This window comes from Cotesia glomerata, linkage group LG3 (assembly GCF_020080835.1).
Source record: "Cotesia glomerata isolate CgM1 linkage group LG3, MPM_Cglom_v2.3, whole genome shotgun sequence".
Classification (NCBI taxonomy): Eukaryota; Metazoa; Arthropoda; class Insecta; order Hymenoptera; family Braconidae; genus Cotesia; species Cotesia glomerata.
Genome location: NC_058160.1, coordinates 974,125 through 999,070, shown reverse-complemented (window position 1 = coordinate 999,070; position 24,946 = coordinate 974,125). Strand labels below are relative to the sequence as shown.

Sequence of the window (24,946 nt, the reverse complement as noted above, 5' to 3'; positions counted from 1 at the left end):
AATTTAATCGATAATCAAAAAATTCGCTATGCCACTTTGTGACGGCTACAATAAATATAGTAAGTGTTTGAATAAACGTTTATTGGTTTATTATTTTTGAATGCATTAGATGCATTTTATTTTCAAATATTTATTATTATTTATTTGATCGATTTACTTAACATTTACCAAAAGTATATATCATTTTTTTTTTGTTCATTAAATCCATAGAAAATAATTTTATACTGATTTTTTTCTTCATTAGTTATAAATAGATATAATTTTTTAATAATAATATTTAAATATGTAAATAGTTTGTTTTTAATATTCTAATCGATGATTAATTATATAATTATTATCATTATGATTAAATCTTTATTATATATATATATATATATATATATGTTTCAAAGTATTTCATTGTCATCTCAAGCCAAGAGTTTCAATTTTGGCCTTTGCTAAATTTTCAATCTTCAATTATTATCACTCTTAAAAATATTCCAAAATATTATTATTTAAAAATATTTTATTGTCGTTAATAATTAATCATTATTTTCCAATTAAATAATTTCTCTGTATACTTTATTTTACTTGTTAATTATTATATAAATGTTTTAATGAATCGCGAATGATATTTAGCGGCAGTATCGATGATTAGACAATTTTTTCATACAATTATCATAATTGATTCGCTATAAATAGGAAATTATATTGTCGCTTTGTAAGAGTTTGTTAAATCAAAGGGTTTTTTTTTTGTTTTTTTGAGTAATTAGTCACCGAAATTTTTGGATGAATACTTAGCTATTTGTTCACGTATCCAGGGTACGTATTTAGGTACATAAGCATAGACACCAGGTAGACGTGGATGAGCGCATTTTATTCCCCAACTGACGATTCCTCCGACGAACCAACGTTCTTCGTCGTCTTCTGATTGACAAAGAAGTGGTCCACCCGAATCACCCTTTACGTTTAATTTTAGATTACTAATAATTAAATTGAGTAGTTTTTGAGATTTTAAAGTTTTTAACTGTAAAAATTGATAATTTGAACTTGAAGCTATTTAATTTTTTTTAATTCTACCTCAAAAATTTAACTATTAAACATTCTAAACTTTAATCAATTTAATTTTTAGAGTTTTAAATAATTTTACTTTACTAATTTGAACTTTTAAATATTTTGATCGTTGATCGATTGAATTTTCATAACTTTTAATAATTTAAATCCAAAAATTTGAACCCTTCAGCCATTTGAAGCTTGATTAATTAAATTTTTAACAATTTAACTTTAAAAATTTGAGCTCTTAAAAATTTGGTCTTAAAATTTTTAAACTCGATCAATTTGAACCGTAAAAAATCAAAATTTTGTTGTGTCTTCGAATTTCAAACGATTTGATTTTGAAATTTTGAACGAAATTTTTTCGAAAAATTGGAACTTTAGAATATTTGAACCTTAATCTAATTAATTTTCAATCTCAAGAAATTTGAATTTTAGAAATTTCAACTCAAAATCAATTTAAACTTTAAAATTTGATAAATTTGAACTGACAAAATTTCATAATTTGGAATTTCCAAATTTTTACCTTTACCTATCCTTTAAAAACATATATCAAATGAGCTTACCTGACAAGCGTCCCTCTTGCCCTCCGGATAACCCGCACAAATCATCCCATCGGTAACATTCAAATCCTTGTGCTCTAACCAAGCATTACAGAGCTCTCTTTCTAAAACAGGTACTTTAACTTCGTTAACTGTTGGTTCGTACTGCGAACCTATTATCAACAAAAAAAAACAATCAATATCAACCATTTATTATACAGCAAAATCAACAATGACCCCAATAACCAGTCTTGAAGTGCAAACGTCGCTTAATAGTGATTGATGTCAATTAGAAGTTAAGTTGGCTGCAAATTTTGAAGTTTAAATATATTGATTTACAAAAAAATAACTAAAATTTACAGCATAAAGATTTAAAAGTCATATTGTAGGTAATTTCATGTTTACAAAAAAAATATTAAAATTTACAGGAAGAAATTCATGAAAGTAACAGAAAATTTTCATGTAATTATATAAAATTAAATATAAATGTTTATATAATTCTTTGAATTTTATACGATAAATTTTACCAATTTTATACGAAAAATTTTTCCAATATAAAATTTATAAAGTTTCTGATATTAAATTTACATTTGTTCCTTACTTATAAATTAAAAATTTTTTTTCACGTACTAAATTTACATTTTTCGTGTATATACAACATTATTTTTTTATAAATTTTAACAGAATTAAAACTGTCAATTTAATAAATTTTTTTGTGATTTTTAAGAGTTTTTTTTTTTGTATCTAACACACTATCCAATAATTACGCGGCGCAAATTGATGACAAGAGATAAAAAACCAAAATTTGCATTTAGTCTGCCTGCAAATAGCCGTCAATTTTTGACATTCTCGCTTATTAGCCAAATTAATTCATGTACACTGATAGAAGGATTTCTTAGTATTTAAAAAGATTTCTTTGTATTTAAGAAATCATTTCTTAAACATCATTTCTTAGTATTTAAAAAATATTTCTTAAATACAAAGAAATATTTCTTAAATACAAAGAAATATTTTTTAAATATTAAGAAATATAACTACTAAGAAATATTTCTTAAATACAAAGAAATATTTCTTAAATACTAAGAAATATTTTTTAAATGCTAAGAAATGATGTTTAAGAAATGATTTCTTAAATACAAAGAAATCTTCTTAAATGCTAAGAAATCCTTCTATCAGTGTATGTTTCATTTAATAAAACTTTCTATAAATTTGTATGAAATTATTTAATTCCACTAAACTGTGTCAAAAAATAGACATCAGTCTGCTATCAAGTGTATCAAGTATTTCAGCAGTTACAGTAAACTTAACATCAAGTTTGCGGTAATTTTTTACAGTACAACAGTTGTAAACAAATTGACGAAAATCTACGTCCACAATTTGAAGACAAGTTAACACCAAATTTTTGGTTAAATTTCCTTTTAACTTTACTACAACTTAACAAAAATACTTGTACTGAAAATCTTGACGTCAAATTGCAGTCAAATTACAAATTTCGGCAGTAGCTTAAATCAAAGTTTGAGTTAAAGTGGCTATCAGGGTGATTATTGAAGACAGCGGATTCTAACATAAAAATACTTACCATCAGTGTCGTCTTTCTTACCCCAGCCGATAACAGTACAAATAGTACCAGGTGCCAGTTCAACACTGGCCTTCGGCAAGCAAACAGGCCTCAAATGTTCATTAAAGCCGACTCGTTTGCTCAATTGAAACAACGCGACATCGTTATCATGAGCGACCCTTAAGTTGTAATTAGGATGGGGCACAACTCTCTTTACTTTAAGCTTCTCGCCGAAATACGAATGGGCATGCCGTCGCGTGATCCCCAGTTGTATCGTCCAATCAGACAGATTAGAGTGACTGAAACTAATTTATGATAAAAATACGTCATGATAATTGGATGAAGAAAATTTTGACTTATAAATAAAGTAAAACACTTGCTTTCCAACGCAGTGCGATGCTGTCAGCACCCATTGGTCGGAAATTAGGACACCAGCGCAGTAAAAAATTTCTTCGGGGCCGCCTAATAGCGCTGCAAGGAATGGCCAATCTCCTGGTGCTGATTCGACGCCACCAACTATACGTGATCTAACTTTGAGATTCCCGTAATGATACCGTCTTCTTCCGCACGCTATTTTGTCGTTTTATAAACATATATCATCAGATAAAAAATAGATATAAATATTTATAGAATATTTATATTTACACACCATATTCAGAGCAGGACAAATCAACTGTTAGATAGTCTTCTTTATTAGTACACGATTGCAGCTCTTTCAATAAATTCCGCCCACTTTTCTGGGCCAGTCGCCATCCTTGGGACGTGTCTATCAGCGGTTCGTTTACTGCTACGTCATTATTTTTCATAGAAAGGGATGATGATTCTGCGACTCTGGAATTTTTCAAAAGAGTTAGTACGTCGAATTGCCGAGGGATCAAAATAAAGGGGAAGTTTCTTTTTCATATAAGTACTTTAGCCCACTTTTATGATTTATGATTTTTGACTAATTGGCTTAAGCTCAGAGTTAGTGTAGCCGGTGATACGGTCGTTTTTTTTTATTAAAGCGGTAGATTTTTATTTTATAAATCTTTTTATCATAACACCTTATGATGATTATTTGACGCCGTGTGTTCGATACATTATTGATAATTCTCTAAAGATTTTTAATCATTAAACAAACATTATTTTAGTAATTAATTAAAATACGAATCAATGGCAGATAGGCTCCTTATTTGAATAAATACAGTGATTTTTATTTTAATATTTAACCCTTTAGATTTAACACTCTTATTAGGAGATGATTTAGCGATCATGCGCCATCTATTGGATATTTTCACAACTAATTTCTATCAAAAAATTCTAAGTATACACATATGACCATGTCAGATCATATTTGGACTTATGAAATCATATTCGGGCATTTTAAGCCATATATGGTCTGATATTCTCATATATGGAATTATATCGCTAATTTTGATATTTGGCTACATCACGACGTATCAAAAATCATGTATGGACCTATCGACGTTCTAATTAACAAATTGTCTAACTAAATTTTTAAAAAATCTTAAATTTATGCAAAAAATAATTAAATAAAAAATTTCTTTTATATTTAAAAATTAATCTAATTTCTACAATATTTTTATCTAGGTTACTTAAATAATATTGTTTCATACTATTACTACCTGAAAATTCCAAAGAATCACTTCCTAAAAAATATGAAGAACAATATGCTAATCAAAACGTCGATATTAGAAAATTTATCCGCTACCAAATAATCCAATTGGTAAATTTGAATTTGAATGGTGTAAAACAGGGAAATATAAGTAACTGCATTCTAGATAAATCCAATATATATACTTATATATATACTTCGAATTGAATTACGTGATTAAATTACTCGAAGCGTTCCAAATTCACATTGAATAGGACGAAGGACCTTTTCATTGAAAGTTTATCAATAAATAGACGAAAATCTGCGTGTTTAAAATTGGGACTTCCTACAAAAAAATGTTTGTGACTTTTTTCGGTCTTTAGAAAACTTTCGCAAACATAAAAAATTAAACTTTATCATGTGAATTTAGTTTAAAATAATTATAATAATTAATAAAAATAGAGTAAAAGTTTCAGCAAACCAGAACCGCGTTTGATTCAAAACTTTCAGAAACATATCACACAAAATAAATAAAGCGTTCATCTCATGCAGGTGTTGGATGTAGGATTAAACTTTATCCTTGTAAGTCAACATAATTTGGTGAACAAATATATGAAACAAGTAGTAGTTATTCGCTCAACATGATTGAACAATTTATGAATGCAATTAATGAAAGCGGCGGAGGCTTAAAGGAATTTACTCGTTTCTAACTTTTAAATGCACTGATAGAAGAATTTATTAACAATTAATAAATTTATTTGTTTTTAAACTATTTATTCAGTTATTAATTATGAATTATTTTTTTTTAATAAAAGTACACTTATTAACAGTTAATACATATTTATAAACAAATGAAAAATATTTATTAACAGTCAAAAATTTTCTTAAAGTAAGTATATGTTGCGTAGGTCAATAAATTTTCTGTTATTCGGTTCCACTAGGAAGGAGACAAGACAATTAACCAATGGCGCTAATTACATATTTATGTTGTACTTTTACATGTAAATTGTTATAAAATAAATAAACTCAACAGCGAATTTGATATTGAATATTATTAATTAATAAATCCTGACCCATTCACTAGATATATATCAAATATATTTGCAGCCCTTGAAATGTGGGTAGCGATGTTATATATGAATGGATATTGTAAGCAGCTATCAAAAGTTTGGATTCGGCGTAAGCCACCGTGATATTACTGTAATATAGCCGTATCGATTTATCATACAGTGTTATGGTTGAAGGCACCCACACTACGTTATCGCAGCTTTGATATCTTGTCAAAACTGACGGAATAGTTGAACGCTTGTTAATAATGAGTTTCCAAATCGATCATTGCTATTATTGGCGAGCCGTGTTCACAGAGGTATTGTAATAGTCCACTTTTTGATAATGCTGGCATTACATTGATTTTGGAGTATAATACACAGAAAGAAAAATTTCTTGACTGGAGAACAAAATTCTTGGCTCAAGAAAATTTGTCGGGTGCCTGAAGAAAGACCAAAGTTGTGTTGGCCGAAGTAAAAATTATTCGAGAAATTCTATTTTTGGTGGGTCATTTTTTCTTGATTCAAATTATCATAAATACGATACAATTAATTTTTATATTTGATCAAGATTTTTAAATACTTTAGGGAAGCAGTGCCACCTACTTCAGCTGAGAAAAAAATTTTCTCACCTTGAGAAAATTTTTCTCGAGAATATTTGATACCCATTTTATATTATTTTACCGTGCAATTATACATATTGAATGAAAAAAAAATGATGAAATATTATTTGATCTTCCTATTTGACATGTTAATCAATAAAAATATTAATGAAAATTTACTTCTATCTAAATATTTAATTTTTTGGAGCAAGAGAGAGATTTTCTCAAGACAAGAAAATTTACTTCTATCAAAAACTAAATTTTATGGAGCTTCGAGGCTGAATTTTCTCAAAACAACAAGATTTTCTTGACTTAAATAAATTTTCTTGGATCAAGATGCGTATTTCTTAAAGCAAGAGAATTAATTTTGTTAGAATAAATTAAATTTCTTGTGTCAAATAAAAATTATTTTTTCGCTCAAGAAAATAATTAGGAAGAAAAATATTTTGATGGCTCAAGTGAACCTTTTTTTCTGTGTAATAATGTTAAAAAAAAAAAATGTTCAATACTTTTAAAAGGAAACTTAAACATAAAAAAAAAAATTTCCATCTTTTTTAGTGCTACTGATCAAAAGTAACATTGCAACATTACCGGAAAAATTTTACTGCGCATAAAAGAATTATTTATTGAAAAATCTTCAAAGATATGATAGATGTTAAATCTTGAATTCACGATTAATGTTCCATGTTAACATAAAGAACTTTCTTCAATGTCTATCGGATCAAAAAGAAACTTCAGTCTTCAATAAAGTGTCTTTTATAACAACAATGTAAGATAGTAAGTATCGATTTTTAATAGCTTTGTAAACTCACGTATATCCTAGAAGATTACAAATGGACTGCGCCAGTGATGAGTGCCAATTAGGGATGCAAGCCGGGACGAAAGTATCATTTTTAACGTTGTAAACTTGTAGTCGTCCTTTGCCGTTGTCTCCATTCATTTCGCTCAATCGAACTGAGAAAAATAATTTTTTACAGTGGAAGGATCAATTTATTTACGACACAGAAAAAAAAATTTCTTGACTGGAGAATAAAATTCTTAAAGTAAAAATTTTTCTTGAAATTCTATTCTTGATAGAAGTTATTTTTTCTTAATTCAAATTATCATAAATACTTGATACAATAAATTTTTATATTTGATCAAGATTTTTAGATACTTTAGGGAAGCAGCGCCGCCTACTTCAGCTGAGAAAAAAATTTTCTCACCTTGAGAAAATTTTTCTCGAGAATATTTGGTACCCAATTTATATTATTTTAGCGTGCAATTATACATATTGAATGAAATAAAATGATGAAATATTATTTGACCTTCCCATTTGACATGTTAATCAATTAAAATATTAATGAAAATTTACTTCTATCTTTATATTTAATTTTTTGGAGCAAGAGAGAAATTTTCTCAAAACAACAATATTTTCTTGACTTAAATAAATTTTCTTGGATCAAGATACGTATTTTTTAAAGCAAGAGAATTAATTTTGTTGGAATAAGTGAAATTTCTTGTCAAAAAAAAATTTTTTTTCGCTCAAAAAAATAATTAGGAAGAAAAATATTTTCTTGACTCAAGTCAGCCTTTTTTTCTGTGTAAGTAACAATGTAAAAAAATTTTTTGCTGGAAAAAAAGTTAAAAAGAAAAACATTTACTGCAATTCCTCTCGTCTTGTCCCCAAGGACAGTCCATTACACCGTCGCAAACATGTGAAGCTGTCATACACCTTCTCTCGCCGCAGTGAAGTGTCGGCTTGTCAATCAAATCATACATCGTCGATTTTTTTGTTTTCTCCTCATTATTATTATTATTATTATTATCATTATTATTATTATTATTATTATTAGTATCACTGGCTATAACAGAAGAATATTGGGATGAAACAGTAGTAGAAGTAATAACGGATGTAGAAAGGGCGCAATCCCCGCATCCAATCTCGTCACTGTGATCGGCGCAATCCACGTGCCCGTCGCACTTCCAATCAAGCGGAATGCATCTGGTACCGTCGCATTGAAAACCACTGATGCAAACTGCAAACGAGAAAATCAAATAATGAATTTAATAGAGAGAGAAAAATAGTACAGAATAGTGCAGTAGTGAGTAGTTAGTAGTCTGTGAAAATTCATTCACTCGCAATGCCGATGATAAAGTCCCAAGTATTTTTAAATTTATACAATGACGCTTCTGTACACACGGAAATTTTAATAAATTTACTTTACTGTTGATAAAAGACACTCTTTTAGGTTTAAATTGATTCCAGGGCTTATTGCTACCTTTTTTTTTTCACTTTTACTTTTACTTTGTTTGGACTACTTTTTTTTTTTAAGCGACTACTTTTTTTCCCTGTATGACTGCTCGCTATATAGCCGTTTAGCGTGACAGCTTTATTTAGAGATTCTATTTACGAGATAGCTGTTAGATTTACCTCGACGTTTGATCGGGAAGAAATGTAGAACGTTCAATATTATATTTTATGTAACTCTATTTATTTATTTATGTCACATATGTGCAATTGTGTGGTAATTATTCGATTAATGAATTTACATTTTTTTTTAAGATGTTATAATATTATTCATTAGAAATTTTGCAAATAATTGAATAATTAAATTTAGCAATAGGAAAATAAATTATTAAATTGATCTTTGCAATGTTTGAAATTGAAATTTTTAAAAAAATTTACCGCGATAAAATACTAGCAGCTTTGCAGTCACTATGTGACTGCCGTGACTTGTCAACTATAAATAAATAAAATTTTGATGTATTAAATAATGACTTGTTAAATTTAACTGTACTTTCTTAACTATTGACGTTTTCAAAGATATAAGCTCATTCCGATGTTACACTCATCAAGAGCTTTCATTTGAGTACCCACATGTATTTTGATATATTTTTCATATATACATATATATAATATATATAAATATATAAAATATATGAAAAATTGATGTGGGTACTTAAATGAAAGGTTTCGATGAGTGTAATGTCGAGATGAGCTTATATCTTTAAAAATGTCAATAATTTACAAGATACAAGGTCGTTTCTTAATTACGTTAAATTGCACTGTACTTTCTTAACTATTGACGTTTTCAAAGATATAAGCTCATCCCGATGTTACACTCATCAAAAACTTTCATTTGAGTACCCACATGCATTTTCATATATTTTTCATATATACATATACATAATACATATAAATATATGAAAAATTGATGTGGGTACTTAAATGAAAGGTCATGATGAGTGCAACATCAAGATGAGCTTATATCTTTAAAAATGTCAATAGTTCACAAGATACAATGTCATTTCTTAATTATTGACATTTTTAAAGATATAAGCTCATCCTGATATTACACTCATCAAGAGATTTCATTTGAGTACCCACATGGCATTTTTTATATATTTTATATATATGGTATTTATGAAATATATAAATATATAAAATATATGAAAAATTGATGTGGGTACTCAAATGAAAGGTTTTGATGAGTGTAACATCGAGATGAGCTTATATCTTTAGAAATGTCAATAGTTCACGAGATACAGGGTCATTTCTTAATTATGTATCTAGAGATAGAGCATTTTCGAATGCAGCCTAAATACTTATCATCATAAATTGACTATTGGTGAGAATAATATGAAACCATGAAAAGGCACAACTCCATGTCAAGACTTTTCCAACAATACCAAATTTAACCATAAAAACCCATTTTATCATCTAAAAACACTGGTCACAAAATTTTGCTGATTCTCTTAATAATATAGATTTGTCTTTATTGAAAACGCATTTTAGTAAAGTAGTAAAATTTTTAATTAGGTAAATTTCATAAAAATCTATTTATTACATTTATCTTTATTCTTGAATTTTAAGCTAATTTTGTTATTATGTGGTATGATTATGAACCAATGTAGAAATAAAAATTCTCAAAACTCATAATCTGTAGATATTTATGTTGCACATATTTATCACCGTAATCGCGGTTTCATGTTACCAAATGAAAAAACGAATAAACAACTTACGCGGCATAACGTGACCTATGTAGAACATTTAGCGAATGTTTACTCTTGATGACACTGCAGTCACGACAAATTTAATCGGTACAATATGTAATTATAATTACCTTCTCGTTAATTATAATCGCTTATAAATAACATGCTACAAATCAATTTAATTCATTAATTATTCATAGTCTTTGTGTCAATGAATAATTAGACCTATAATTATAGTAATTATGCCATGTTTTAGTTTAAAATAAAGAAAGTAAATTTTAAATTTAGAGTTTTGCTTATTGATAAATGAAAAAATTTAATTTTAAAATTATCAATAGACTAGGTTTTAACTTTGCTTTATTTAATCAGCGCGAAATAGGATTAAAATTCCGATAATATAAGTACAAAAATAAAAAGATTAAAAAATATTTTTGTTCGTGTTAATTAGATTTTAATTACAAAAAAGTTAAGCTTAAAAAATAATAGTCTTAAAATAATTTTTTTTAGTACAAAATAAAATATTTAAATAAACAAAAAAGATTAGATTAATTTTAATCCATAATTTATGTCACGGATTTTAGAATAATCTTATTATAATTTATAATATTTTAATAATAAGTATAAAAATAAAACGTGAGATATCTGAAATCGAATTTAATTTAAATTCGTGCAAGAATTTCAATCAACGTCTCGCTCACACAGATATTATTTTTATTATTATTCTTATTATTCACGTAAACACTGGTATATAAGAATGGAATTTATTTGAAATAGTTATTAAGTAAAAAATTACTTGCGAAGAAGTTGAGCTTAAGAAAAATTTCAGCTGTTTATAAAGTTTCTACTTTTTACTAAGTAAGACATTTTTAATTATTTTCATTATAAAATATTTAAAATTAAAATAAAAGAAGAGATAGAAACTTTCTATCCATCTATTTAAAGGGGGGAAGGTGCATAGAAAAAAAAATTTAAGGGAAATAATTTTGAAGAACTTGGATTTAAATCGAAAAATTTTTAAACTTATAATTTTTTCTTGGTTCAAGAATTTCTTCTTGATTCAAATTAATTTGTTTTTTCAATGTTTTTCTGGCACACTCGATGCACTCGAAAAAAATTCTCAAATAGATTCTTAAAGTAAATTAATCATTGTAATAATTAAATTTTAATTATAATCAATCGAATGATTATTTTTGTACGAGTAATAATAACACAAACTTTGACAAATCAGTCAACTATGATTTAAATTTAATCATTGTAATTATTAATTTATTTAATAATTTGTAGTCAAGAATGAGTGATCGTATCCACGTTAAAAAAAGAAATTAAATTTATTCAAGAAAAATTCTTGGACCAAGAAAATAATTTTGAAGAATTTTAGTGGATTGATTTAATTAAAAAAATCGAACTAAAAAAATTTTTCTCGGCTTAAATAAATTTTATTTTTAAGAAATTGTCTCGATTCAAAACAATGAAACTCTTTGAAATAGTTCTGTTGATTTAAGAATTTTTTTCTTGACTAAATTAAATTTTTTTCAGTGCATATGTTGCTTATACATGTTTAGACATTGCTAAAATTAACGTACGATCATATATAGTCTCGTATGATTAATTTTTCCGGCTAAAATCGAATATTTTCGAGTCCACGAGCTTTTTCTAAGTGCAGCATAACCTTAGACGAATTATTATCGATAAAATAAAAGTCAGGAAGTGTAAAAATGAGATTAAAAACACTAAATAAATTGATTTATCGCAGAATTAATCTGAAGATGAAACGCTGGATTGGAATTGTCTTGATAATAAACCCATTGATCATCATGAATATCAACAGAATAGAATCACTTGATTTGAACAGCTACCTGGATACATTCGAGTGCGACGACCTATCGAACCAGCGTTTATGTCGCTATAAGTGCGTAGCAGGTTCGCGATGGATTAACAATCATTGCCGACCAATTTGCTCCGATAATGGATTTTGGAACAACGGCGTCTGCGAGCAGAAATGTTCTTTCGGGTGGCGTTGGCACGACGGAAATTGTCACCCGCCATGCTCCGACGGCACCACCTGGCTCAACGGGCGTTGTTTATCTATAGCGGAATCCGGGGTATGCCCATTTGGAATCAGGTTTATTTACGGCAGATGCCAGAATGTTTGTCCTGCTGATAAAGTCTGGATTGGCAACCAATGCTGGTCAAGGTGTGCTCAAGGGTATCGGTGGATTGATAATCAATGCCAACCTAAATGCTTGAGTTACGTCCAGGACTTTGTTGTCAGACGAATTACGACCAATTGTTGGGAGTAATTCTTTTTTTTTTTTTTTTTAATAATAATCATTATTATCTTATTGTTATTATTATCTTATTATTATTATTAGTTTTGTAAAATTTTAAAAAATAAAGAAAAATGTAGTGTTTAAATTAGAAATTTTTTTTTATTTCAATCTACCTATAAATATTTTTAATATAACCTTATATGGGACAGTGTGGCCATATTAGGTTGAATACTATAGTAAAAATTAATGATAATAATTATTTTGATATATTTTCTACAAAATTTTTACGTCTAAAAATTGATTTTTATTTCATATAATTCCTCAGAATGAACTCTCCTATAAGGAGAGGATTCAGCGATCATGCGCCCTCTGTCGGAAATTTTCAGCACTAATTTTGGTTAAAAAATTATATATGAGTATTAGGGTGTTTTTTTTAAACACCAACACTCATAAATATTGTTCTAGAAATTGAAAAAAGAATTTCTTCAAAATTTGAGGCTTCAATTTGAATGCTATTTTCTTTTTCATATTTTATTTTTTCCATTTAAAAAGCTTGTATATTAAGTCACTTTTTTTTTTCAAACTTTTCCAAATTTGCCCGGTTTTGAGCTAACATATTAATTAAAACTAGCAACTTTGCAGTCACTACGTGACTGCCATGTCTTGTAAACTATAAATAAATAAAATTTTACTTTATTAAATAATGACTTTTGTTAAATTGCACTGTACTTTCTTAAATATTGAGGTTTTTAAAGATATAAGCTCATCCCGATGTTACACTCATCAAGAGCTTTCATTTGAGTACCCACATGCATTTTTGATATATTTTTCATATATACATATATATAATACATATAAATATATGAAAAATAGATGTGGGTACTTAGTTGAAAGATCTTGATGAGTGTAACATCGGGATGAGCTTATATATTTAAAAATGTCAATAATCCACGAGATATAAAGTCATTTTTTAATTATGTATCTAGAAATAGAGCATTTTCGAATGCAGCCGAAATACTTATCATCATAAATTATTGGTGAGAATGATATAAAACCATGAAAAGGCACAACTCCAGGTCAAGACTTTTCCAACGATAATAAATTTATCCATAAAACCCCATTTTATCAAATAAATATACTGGCCACAAAATTTTGCTTATTTTCTTAATAATATAGATTATTATTTGTATTATATTCCTCTGTTTTCAGTAGCCGTCAACAATTGTACTTTTACGTAAATTGTCAGTTTTCAAGATTAATTTTTAGTATTGTTTTAAAGATATTGAGAAACTGGCTTTTTTATTGAAAAAAAAATGATAATAAAAAATTTTTAGAAAAAAAAAATTATGATTGGACACAGTAAGGTTTTTAACGAAAACTTACTTGGTTTTCTGGCCCGTTCTGAAGCCTCAATGACCTCCCGGTGGCCAACACAGACATCAGGATCCGAGTTTTCAGGAAAAAAATCGCAATCTAAGTAATCCGGCATTTTCAATCCAAAGACGGTGAGGAAAAATCCGCATCTTCTAGTCATTTCTGGAAGCAGAAACCGTACAAATTTTTTCATTTAAGTACATATCGAACATACCAGTACTTAGTTCACTAAATAGTTCTAATTCTCAGTTAAGTTACATTAATTTGGTAGCACAGCTTACCGTTACAAAGGCTGCGACACGGGCGCACAACTTGACCACGTGGCCCGCATTTGGGAACAAAGACATTACAAAGAAACAATGCTGCAAGCTCGTAGCACCTGACATCCACGACTGCCTCGTAACTCTCCAGCTCATGTTGAGCGTCACGTTGTTGGAAGTTACCCATGTAGTTCGGAAAAACAGTGAAGTTGTATGGCACCTTAAGCAGACATTTCACTTTCGGTATTATTTTGTTAAGCTAACTTATCAAACATTCTCTTTGTATTTTAATTAAAACTCTTAGCAAACAATTTCTCTGATAAATTCATCCCGCTTTTGATGTTTTTAGTTACCTTTTATTAACGATAACTTGTGACGTAATTAAATATATTTTTTTAATAAATCGACTTAAAAGATATTATTAAATCGAAATGAATTATTTTATTTTATAAAATTTTCTTAAAAAATTAGAAAAACGGTTGACCCTAAAGGCCATCCCTGCAACTTCCCGCTACCTCCATACCTAAGTGTGCTTTACCTTTTATTAACGATAACTTGTGACGTAATTAAATATATTTTTTTAATAAATCGACTTAAAAGATATTATTAAATCGAAATGAATTATTTTATTTTATAAAATTTTCTTAAAAAATTAGAAAAACGGTTGACCCTAAAGGCCATCCCTGCAACTTCCCGCTACCTCCATACCTAAGTGTGCTTTATACTCGACTCGTCAAGATCAAGCAATTTTGTGATCTTTAAATGCCTCTATCACAACCATATTACACTTATTCAATAATATAAGTAGATGTACACCGAAAAACACTTAAATTAAACCATCTTTTACTTTATAAAATCATTTAATGTTGCTATTTTGAAAAAAAAAAAAAACGTTTTGAAAAAAATTTTACGTGGACGTCCGGATGTCACCCCATTTTGGATGTACCAACGATTACTCCCGAACAAATTGATATTTCAAGACCGGACCTTTTTTATTAGTTTAAGAATTCGATGAACTGGGTCCGTATTTCATATCAGTGTCCTAGCTTATGTATTTTTTTTTTTAATTGAATTTTTATTAAAATTCACGGATACAACCGTACAAAGCCAAACGAACTTTTCTTATTTGTCACGTGAAAACTATGGCGCCACTTGATCAAGCTAGATTTTTTTCGACTGCGGCCGTATATGACAAGAAAAAAGAGCGCCGATATTTAAAAAAAAAATAAAAAATACTCTGTAAGAAATTACTTAATTATAATTTTTTTTTTTTTAATCAATTACACAATTAATTTTTTTCTTAAAAAATGATGAGCGTTATGAGGCGTGCACTTTTGGATTCTCCAAACTTTTTTTAAGCTCTTCGAGCTCGAAAATACAATTTTTGTGTAATTTTGAGCTCTCCGAGCTCAAATAAATCGCTGTTCTGTGCTTTTGAGCTCTTCGAGCTCAAAAGGCTAATGGAAGTTTTATAGAACACTATTTTTTGAATTTTCAAACCGCAATAACTTTTGAATGAAAAATCGATTTTCTCGCGGTTTACGTCATTCAACGCAGTTTTTTGAGTTCTTTAAAAAATCTTTAAGCGTAAACTAGTCAGACTAAAAATTTCATAGAAATTCTGAAAAAAACATTTTTTTCAATTTTTTTCGACAACGATATCTCACGAACAAATCAACCGATTTTGACCGGACTGGTGGCAATCGACGTGGTTTTTTGAGGTTAAGAGCTGATCAGTTTTTAAACCATTCCTATAATTATAGTAACATTTCCCAAAATTTATGGGTACAATTCCCATAATTTAAGTAATCGCTCCTAAAATGGTATAGGAAAATATTTCATTAAAATTATAGGAATGATTTCCATATTTTTCTCTCCGTGTAGGTAAATTTTTTAACGCTTCATCTTTATCTGGATCATTATTTTGAGATTAAAATAATCTTCAACTACGGTCAGATCATTTACAAATGTAAAGATAAAAATAATGACAATGATAGGAATAATTGAGCGTTTGAATGAGTAATTAAAAGGCTTATAGAAATGTAGGAAGTTTTATTGTTCTATCGTGAATTCTAAACTGGAAACTGGACGAATGATGGAACGATAAATGTGATCATTAGTGCTGTAAATTGAATTGTTCAGCTTCTGGAATACTAAAGCCCACAATCGTGATCGGGAGTATCAACTGATTTTACAGCTTGAGTTAATTGCCCGGCTACAATAAAGTCGAATTTACATTGTGCTTTTGTTCGCGCCTAAACTATTTTTTTAATTGCATTAAATTACTATTGTTTACGTCTAGATTTTTTTCTCGAAAAATTTAAATTATTTATGTGGGCGTAGTTCTTTTATGAATTTAAAATACTTGGATGCAAAAAAGAAAATACAAGTCCGTCGTACGTGCTAAAATCTGGGAACGCGTGCAACTAATGCCACGACAGAGTGGAAAAAAAAAAAGTATAAGTTGGTCGCTGTCGTCATTCTTGAGATTCCGTAGTGAAAAATGTCAACCTCGAATTTTCATTTGAAAACTTTTCTATTTTTAGATTTTTCTCTCAGACATTTAAACCGTAAAAAACAAATTTATTTCAACGATTTTCTGTTCGTCGGTGCGAAAAAAAATGCAGCATTAAATTTAGTTTTATTTTTATTTCTATTTGGCTTACTTAATTTACTTTACTTTTAGGACATCTTGATAAATTTTTAATTCAATTACTGAAATCAATTGAGCATGTGACTTTTGGGTTAGAAAATTTTCATTTAGATTGGACACTTACCTTGTGAAAGAGGCAAAAAGTAACGATGACTGGAAGACAAATGCCAGGCGCTGGATTTTTTTGTTCTGATAAATATATTTCACTGGGTGAATAAATTACTACTGGTGTTTTAATTGTTTCATTCGGAAATTTAATGCTGTCTGGTGGGTTTGCTGCAGAATTTTAATTGTTATTTTGTTTGTTTAATTCACAACAATAATTTACAATAACAATTCATTTTTAAATTAATTATCAATAATATTTAAGTAATTATATTAATAAAAGGATGGCAAAAGAATTTTATTTTTTATTTAATTATAAATTTTGGAATGCATTAATTAAAATAAATTAAATTATTGATTAAAAAAATGGATAAAATTTAATAAATTATTATTTTTTTTTCCTAAAAAAAAATGCAAAGATTGTAAATTAAATATTTTGCACCCCTATTATGCAGAATTTTAATTGTTATTTTGTTTGTTTAATTCATAATAATAATTTACAGTAACAATTAATTTTTAAATTAATTATCAATAATATTTAAGCAATTATATTAATAAAAGGATGGCAAAAAATTTTTATTTTTTATTGAATTATAAATTTTGAAATGCATTAATTAAAATAAATTAAATTGTCGATTAAAAAAATGGATAAAATTTAATAAATTATTTTTTTTTTTTCTAAAGAAAAATGCAGATTTTAAATTAAATATTTTGCATCCCTAAAAAAAAATTATAATAATAAAAATAATTATAATACTCACTTTTAAAGTACACTAAGAAGCCACCGGTGATAGCGATAAGAGCGAGTACATTAATTAAAATTTGAGCAATGCGAAAGCGTAATTTTCCTCGAGATACATAATGACTGCTAGGTCTTCTCATGTCTCGGATTATCTTAAACCAACAAGCAAACATATTTTAAATAAAAAATTTTTATCTTTATTCATTAATTACAATTTTATAAATCATGAACATCAACTAATTCACAAATGTAAAGCTTGAGGCTGAAAGTGATAAGTTAAATGTTAAATGAAAAATAAATCAAGGGGAAAAGTTAATAGTGAATAGCAAAAGGGAGCCCAAAGGTTTTCTCTGTTAATTGAACCGTCGACGGAAGCATATTCTATGTTATACGTCCACACGTACGTGTATATTAAATTAAATGCGTTGTCAGGCGACTGAGACAGAGCTTGAGGAGTTTAAATGTTGCTGGGTATGAGTATAGAGACACAATTAATACAAGTGGAATTTAATTTTCTTACCCTGTGATGCAAAGACATATTGCTGCCGCTATGAAACCTGACGATTGTTTGCAAGCTTGCTGGAGTGCTTATCGATTTTGTAATTGGACTACCTGGTGGTTCGGGTTCTGTGGTTGATATTTTACCTTTTTTCGGAACGAAATATAATAAATTATTATTATTTACTAGCTGCTTGCAGTCAAGATGTTCAAATTTTAACGCGGAAAGTTTAAAGATATAAAAATAAATTATTTTTTCTGTACACTTTTTGATGTTAGATTTTTTTTCTAAAAGCCAAAAGAGCTTATACGGAAAAAAAAAATTATTTTTCATTTTTTCAGTCAACTTTATTTTTTTCAAAAAATTCAGATCGAGACTTTTTACCCTAAATTTAACTTAAAAAGCCCATTTTATCTTACGATATAACTTTTCTTGTCCTCTCAATTATGAAGGTTACATGAAGAAAAATTCTGTCAAAATTTGAGCTCTTAGTATTGATATTAAGAAGTCGCGAATCGTAATTTTTTATTTTTTATTTAAATAACACAGGAAAAAAATTTTTTGAATTTTTTCTTTAGTCTTCACTTGAAAGTTATGGAAAGAACGATACATATTTTTATAGGAAATTTAACTCTCTACAAAAAAAGTTTTTTATAAATTTTCGATAAATCCACTTCTTTAAGGTAGTTCTTTCCCAACCTATAGTTTATGCTACTGCTGTCATTTTAATTCGCTAGTGTCGCCTCTCTTACGGGCTACTGCTCACTTACTTCTATGCATGACTTTATTTGTTTACTTTACTAGTTTATCAATGATTTCTCAAAAACTATGTGGTAGGGAATTCCAGAATTTTTTAGGGTAATTATACATGTATTAATCTAAGTAATATTAGTTTTTCGTGAAATTCTTAAAATTTCTTCAATACAAAAATAATAAAACTTCGCGGTTTTCTCTCTCTTTTCTCATACCGCCTGTGTAAAAATGTCATTTTCAATTGCAATTATCTTCAGTTAAACGTGGTAAATCGTCTCCAAATTTTAACAGCATATGCATTATGCATTTAATTACTTATCTTATAAATTTGCAAGGTTTCTTGAAATTTTGCTCGCATGACCCAACTACCTTAAAGGCTATTCAAGATTAAAGTTAAGTTCCGGATATATTTAAAATGTTTTCAATTTTTTAACAAAACTCAATTTTATCGAAAAATGTTACTGTAATTTTTTTTTTAGATTGTTTAATTTCCTACAAATGATCTGTTCGTAAATTTTACGAAATTCCTCAAGGGTCGTGAGTTATTCTTAGACGGAAAAAAGTACAGTGGATCTTTTGGCATTAAAGATGTATTGACAGGAGTCAAGTAAATAGAATTAAAGTTCGTAGTTCGTCATTAAGAGGTGACTGAATGGTAATTCTGGACAGTGTCTCGGATAGCTTAAGGGAAGAGCAGTTGGCGCGATACCAAAAGATCCAGGTTCGATTCCTGGTCTGGGCCGTCCGAATTATTTTTTCAGTCAAATTTACCTTTAATGACAAATTTATATACGAATTTTAAAATCGTTTATGCCTGTAGGGAATACAGGCGAACGATATTATAAATTGTTAGATAAATAATAAGTTAAAAAAATTCGTGCAATAGACTGGACAGCCAATAAAAAAATTCAGATTTATAGTATTAACCAGTCTACAGAAAATATATTGTAGTAAAAATTATACTTTTAAGATATACATTTTACCAGTCCAAGCAAGTCAATAATTACAGTTTGATTTTTAGCGTTGCGTTTAAAATTTACCATTTTACTTTGTAAATATTGATGTTGCTATTATTAGAAATTTACTAACTTTATTTTATACTTCTTACATATCATAAGATCATTTTTTAGGTACCAAATGATAAATATCAAAGTCTGAATTCTTAATTATTATACTTTAACATTTTAGACATTTACATAGCGAATATTAATGTTTGAAATAGTATTTTCTTCCATATAAAGAGTAAATTGTAATGTTTAAATGGTAAATATTATAAAGTGAATAGTAAAATCACGATTTTACTGTTTGAAATGATAATTTTTAGCAGTTGATCATTATTTATTATAAATCGACTGTTATTTATTACAGTTTACTTTTTTCCGTGTATTCTAAAATCCATCAATTGAAAACAACCAAAATACCATTTTTTAATAATATTTCACATTAAATTATAATTGAATAATTAAAAAAAAAAAAAAAATGATGAAATCGAAAAACCTTACCTTGAATTTTGCTAAAAATATGTTTGTGCGGCAAAAGAGGTGCTTCCATGGTTTTGCTGGTGTAACTTGGCGAGCTCGTTTGGCTGAAACTGTCTGAGGACACATTGCTGTCTTGCCTAACGCTCCCCGGTTTGTTGTTATTGATATTGTTATTGTTTAAGCTATTGATGTTACCGATGTTAATGTTATTGCTGCTAGAGGAAGAGGTGTTGTAAGAGTTCTGGCAAATAGAGCTGAGAGGAGGCGGCAAATTCGTCTGAGTGGCCTTTGGTAACTTCTCTAATCGCTCGACGACTCGCTCCTTCCGCAAATTACTTTGCAATATATTTCTCGCTCTCTCCATGTCTGAGTTGTACTTTCCCTTGGCCAGCTGCTGCTGCTGAATCTCACGCTCGCCTTGCAGCCGCTTCTCCAAATTTCTTGACGCAGCTTGCAGAGCCTCAAACTTGGATCTCTTCTCCAAGTCCTGGTGGCTTTCCTCCTGATCGAGTTCGAACTTTGAGCGTTGTAGTCTATTATCGAACAGACACGAGTTCATTCAAGTGAACTTTGCCAAAGATTATTTTGTGTTGTATTATTTTTGTTTTACTTTGTCGCGATCTTACTTAAAAGTTTTAATGGCGCTTATAGAAAAATTGACGAGTATAATTTTTTTAATTAAGATTTAAGTTATAATTATTGTTGGAAAAATTTTTTTGACAGTTTTATTTTTATAAAAGTTTGAAGTTATAAAAAAAATAATTTTTTTTTTTAAATTTAACATATAGAAAAATTTTATTAATAATTAGAACTAGCAAATTTGCAGTCACAATGTCACTGCCGTGACTTGTGAACTATAAATAAATAAAATTTTGCTTTATTAAATAATGAATTTTGTTAAATTGCACTGTACTTTCTTAACTATTGACGTTTTTAAAGATATAAGCTCATCTCGATGTTACACTCATCAAGAGCTTTCATTTGAGTACCCACATGCATTTTCATATATTTTTCATATATACATATATATAAAACATATAAATATATGAAAAAATGATGTGGGTACTTAAATGAAAGGTCTTGATGAGTGTAATGTTGGGATGAGCTTATATCTTCAAAAATGTCAATACTTCACATGATATTTATTAAATTGCACTGTATTTTCTTAACTTTTGACATTTTTAAAGATATAAGCTCATCCTGATGTTACACTCATCAAGAGCTTTCATTTGAGTACCCACATGCATTTTGATATATTTTTCATATATATACACATATATATATATATATATATATATATATATATATATATATTACATATAAATATATGAAAAAATGATGGTGGTACTTAAATGAAAGGTCTTGATGAGTGTAACATCGGGATGAGCATATATCTTTAAAAATGTCAATAGTTTACGAGATACAGGGTCATTTTTTAATTATGTATCTAGAGATAGAGTATTTTCAAATGCAGCCTAAATACTTCTCATCATAAATTGTCTATTGGTAAGAATGATATGAAACCTTGAAAAGGCACAAATTCGAGTCACGACTTTTCCAATGATACCAAATTTAACCATAAAAACGCATTTTATCATATAAATAGACTGGCCACAAAATTTTGCTTATTCTCTTAATAATATAGATTAATTGAAATAAAATTAAAATTTTTTAAATACATACAAATTAATTTTTATTAAAAAATCAATAGAATACTCAATCACTAATCAATTTTGAAAATATTTCAATTAATAATTTGAATCAAAATTCCTTAGTAATTAATTTTCCGCACTATATAATCATTATAAACTTCAATAAATAATAATAACATTGATAACATTTAATCAACGCAGTTTTCATAAATAAATCATTGAAAAAAATAGAGCAAATTTCACTCAACCCTTTTTTAGCTCTAATAAATTAAAAAAAAAATCTAATTTTTTTAATACCAACCACCATAAAATATAAATGAAAATTTATCGCTGAATTTTAATAAGAAAACTAATTCCTTAGTATATTTATGAAGCTGACGGGGCCGTAAAAAATTAATTTTAAATTATTATAGCAATAAAAAAAAATTCAATTACGTCGAGACGATGATGCATGGCAAAAAGAAATTTTAGTTTGGTGGCTTAAATTATTAACAATAAAAAATAATAAATTTTCTCAAGACGACAAACTTTGAACATATTATTATCATTATCTATAAATATATTGCCGTACTTAATAAAAACAAAATGATAGGACGAGATTTAAGGGGTCTATCGTAGGTTTAGGCAGCCTCGAAAAAGTTTCCAGCAAATTTATGACGGTCCTTAATTTCCGACTATTGAAAAGTTTAAACTGCATGCAAGCAAAACTTTGTGCCTCAAAATCCTGGAGCTCGTAAATTATAATTAATATGTGTAGACAAAAAATAAATAAATAAATTAGGGATAAAAATGAATAAATAATAGAATGAAAAAAAATTACCTTGAGTTTCTGGGCAAGCCATTATTGAGCCTGGGTTGATTAGCTTGGGCGGTGGTGGAGCGAGCAATTTCAGCGGCGATGATGATCTCCTCGTGAAGCCTCTTATCGAGATCGCGAGCGGCTTTCTGTAGCTCTTCAAAGCTCGACTTAAAGGTTACCACTTCGCAAGCCTCTGGCAGGAATCCCCCTCCCGTTTTGTCGAAGCTCGGAGCGCCGAAGTCGCGAGTCTCAGCAGTTTCCGAGACGCCGACAGCTGCTGGGAGCTTTGATGCGGACTGATGCTGATGCTGCTGCTGATGCACGGTATTACACTCGAGCCTGCTTTGTGGTACAGACGATGTTGACTCAAGGTCGATGAGTTTTTCATTACCAATGTCCTCGTGCTGCCTCCATATTGATTGAAATGGACGCTCCGGTACTAAACTATCGAGTTTATTTGCATCGAGACTGAATTTTCTTCCTTCGAATTTCCGTCGGTTCTCCGTTATGAATATTGGCTTTTCATTTTTCTTACGGATCGGTATTGGGGGCGGTGTTCTTTGTAATATCTGTTGAATGTCATTTTATTATTATTAAAACATATTGTATATTATTCAAAAGTAATGTTAAATATTTAATTGAGACTTTTGTTAAATTGCACTGTAATTTTTTAACTATTGATGTTTTTAAAGATATAACGTCATCCTGATGTTACACTTATCAAGAGCTTTCATTTGAGTACCCACATGCATTTTTATATATTTTTCATATATACATATATATAATATATATAAATATATGAAAAATTGATGTGGGTACTCTAATGAAAGGTCTCGATGAGTGTAACATCGGAATGAGCTTATATTTTTAAAAATTTCAATAGTTCTCAAGATATAAGGTCATTTTTTAATTATCTTAAATTGCACTGTACTTTCTTAACTAGTGACAATTTTAAAGATATAAGCTCATCCCGATGTTACACTCATCAAGAGCTTTCATTTGAGTACCCACATGCATTTTTATATATTTTTCATATATACATATATATATAATATATATAAATATATGAAAAATTGATGTGGGTACTCAAATGAAAGGTTTCGATGAGTGTAACGTCAAGATGAGCTTATATCTTTAAAAATATCAACAGTTTTCAAGATATAAGGTCATTCCTTAATTATGTATCTTGAGATAGAGCATTTTAGAATGCAGCCTAAATATTGGTGAGAATGATATGAAACCATGAAAAGGCACAACTCTAGGTCAAGACTTTTTCAACGATACCAAAATTAATCATAAAAACTCATTTTTTTGAAAAAAAAAATTTAGAAAAAAATTCTTCAATCGATAAAATCATTTTTTTTAATTTTACTGTTTTGATTTATGCAGAAAAAATTCTTTAACTGTTAATTTACGTACACATTTTTAGAAAAAATAAAAAATTATAAAAAGTCAATTTTAAGTCTGACTAATATTCTGATACATTGATAATATTCCGCTGAATTCATGGATACATATTTTTTATAAATTTTTCATTTCCTCAAATATATAAAAAATATACAAAATTAAATTTATAAGTTTTACAAGTATCAAAAATTATTGTTTTTTTTTCAATTTTTATATGTTTGGACATATTTTTTTTTTATAAATTATCTATTTCCTAATTTATAAATTATTTTCTAAGAAATTTGAAATAATAATAAATTCTATGTTTTTTAAAAAATAAATTGAATTAAAATTCAAGTTCTTATTCCTTTTTCTAGTAATATTGTATTTTAATAAAAAAATTATGATTATTTTTCCCAAATTTTTTTCTTCGCATCAATTATTATTATGATTTTAAAAAATATTATAAACATAACGTGAAAAAATATTTGGTTAGTTCCACTGAATAGCTTTAACTTGTTGAATTTTTTATCTCTTTTTGAGGATCCAACAATTGACGTACTAAAGTATACATATTATCGCTCTTCAATTTTATATTTTATATTTCAATGTCTGAATAAATT

General features: G+C 28.2%; 2 protein-coding genes across 3 annotated transcripts in view; one reads left to right on the top strand and one right to left on the bottom strand.

Annotated features, from left to right (window-relative positions):
- Positions 1-744: 744 nt before the first annotated feature.
- The window catches only part of LOC123262082 (atrial natriuretic peptide-converting enzyme-like), a 36,243-nt gene continuing 12,041 nt past the window's right edge, over positions 745-24,946 (bottom strand). The window contains exons 3-16 of one of the 2 annotated variants that reach the window (XM_044724098.1): positions 22,959-23,506; positions 20,508-21,019; positions 18,274-18,398; positions 17,773-17,905; positions 17,031-17,182; positions 14,275-14,473; positions 14,003-14,155; positions 8,018-8,392; positions 7,187-7,328; positions 3,782-3,963; positions 3,513-3,702; positions 3,154-3,437; positions 1,599-1,747; positions 745-940 (exon numbers count right to left, since the gene is read on the bottom strand). In XM_044724098.1, the coding sequence (XP_044580033.1) occupies positions 749-940; positions 1,599-1,747; positions 3,154-3,437; positions 3,513-3,702; positions 3,782-3,963; positions 7,187-7,328; positions 8,018-8,392; positions 14,003-14,155; positions 14,275-14,473; positions 17,031-17,182; positions 17,773-17,905; positions 18,274-18,398; positions 20,508-21,019; positions 22,959-23,506 (3,336 nt within the window). In that variant the 3' untranslated portion in view covers positions 745-748. The remainder of the gene's footprint in view (positions 941-1,598; positions 1,748-3,153; positions 3,438-3,512; positions 3,703-3,781; positions 3,964-7,186; positions 7,329-8,017; positions 8,393-14,002; positions 14,156-14,274; positions 14,474-17,030; positions 17,183-17,772; positions 17,906-18,273; positions 18,399-20,507; positions 21,020-22,958; positions 23,507-24,946) is intronic. The other variant, XM_044724099.1, reaches the window with a different exon arrangement.
- On the top strand, positions 11,137-12,680 carry LOC123262087. Its single transcript, XM_044724104.1, has 2 exons — positions 11,137-11,204; positions 12,103-12,680. The coding sequence occupies exon 2, from the start codon at positions 12,116-12,118 to the stop codon at positions 12,647-12,649; it is 534 nt and encodes a 177-aa protein (XP_044580039.1). The 5' UTR covers positions 11,137-11,204; positions 12,103-12,115; the 3' UTR covers positions 12,650-12,680.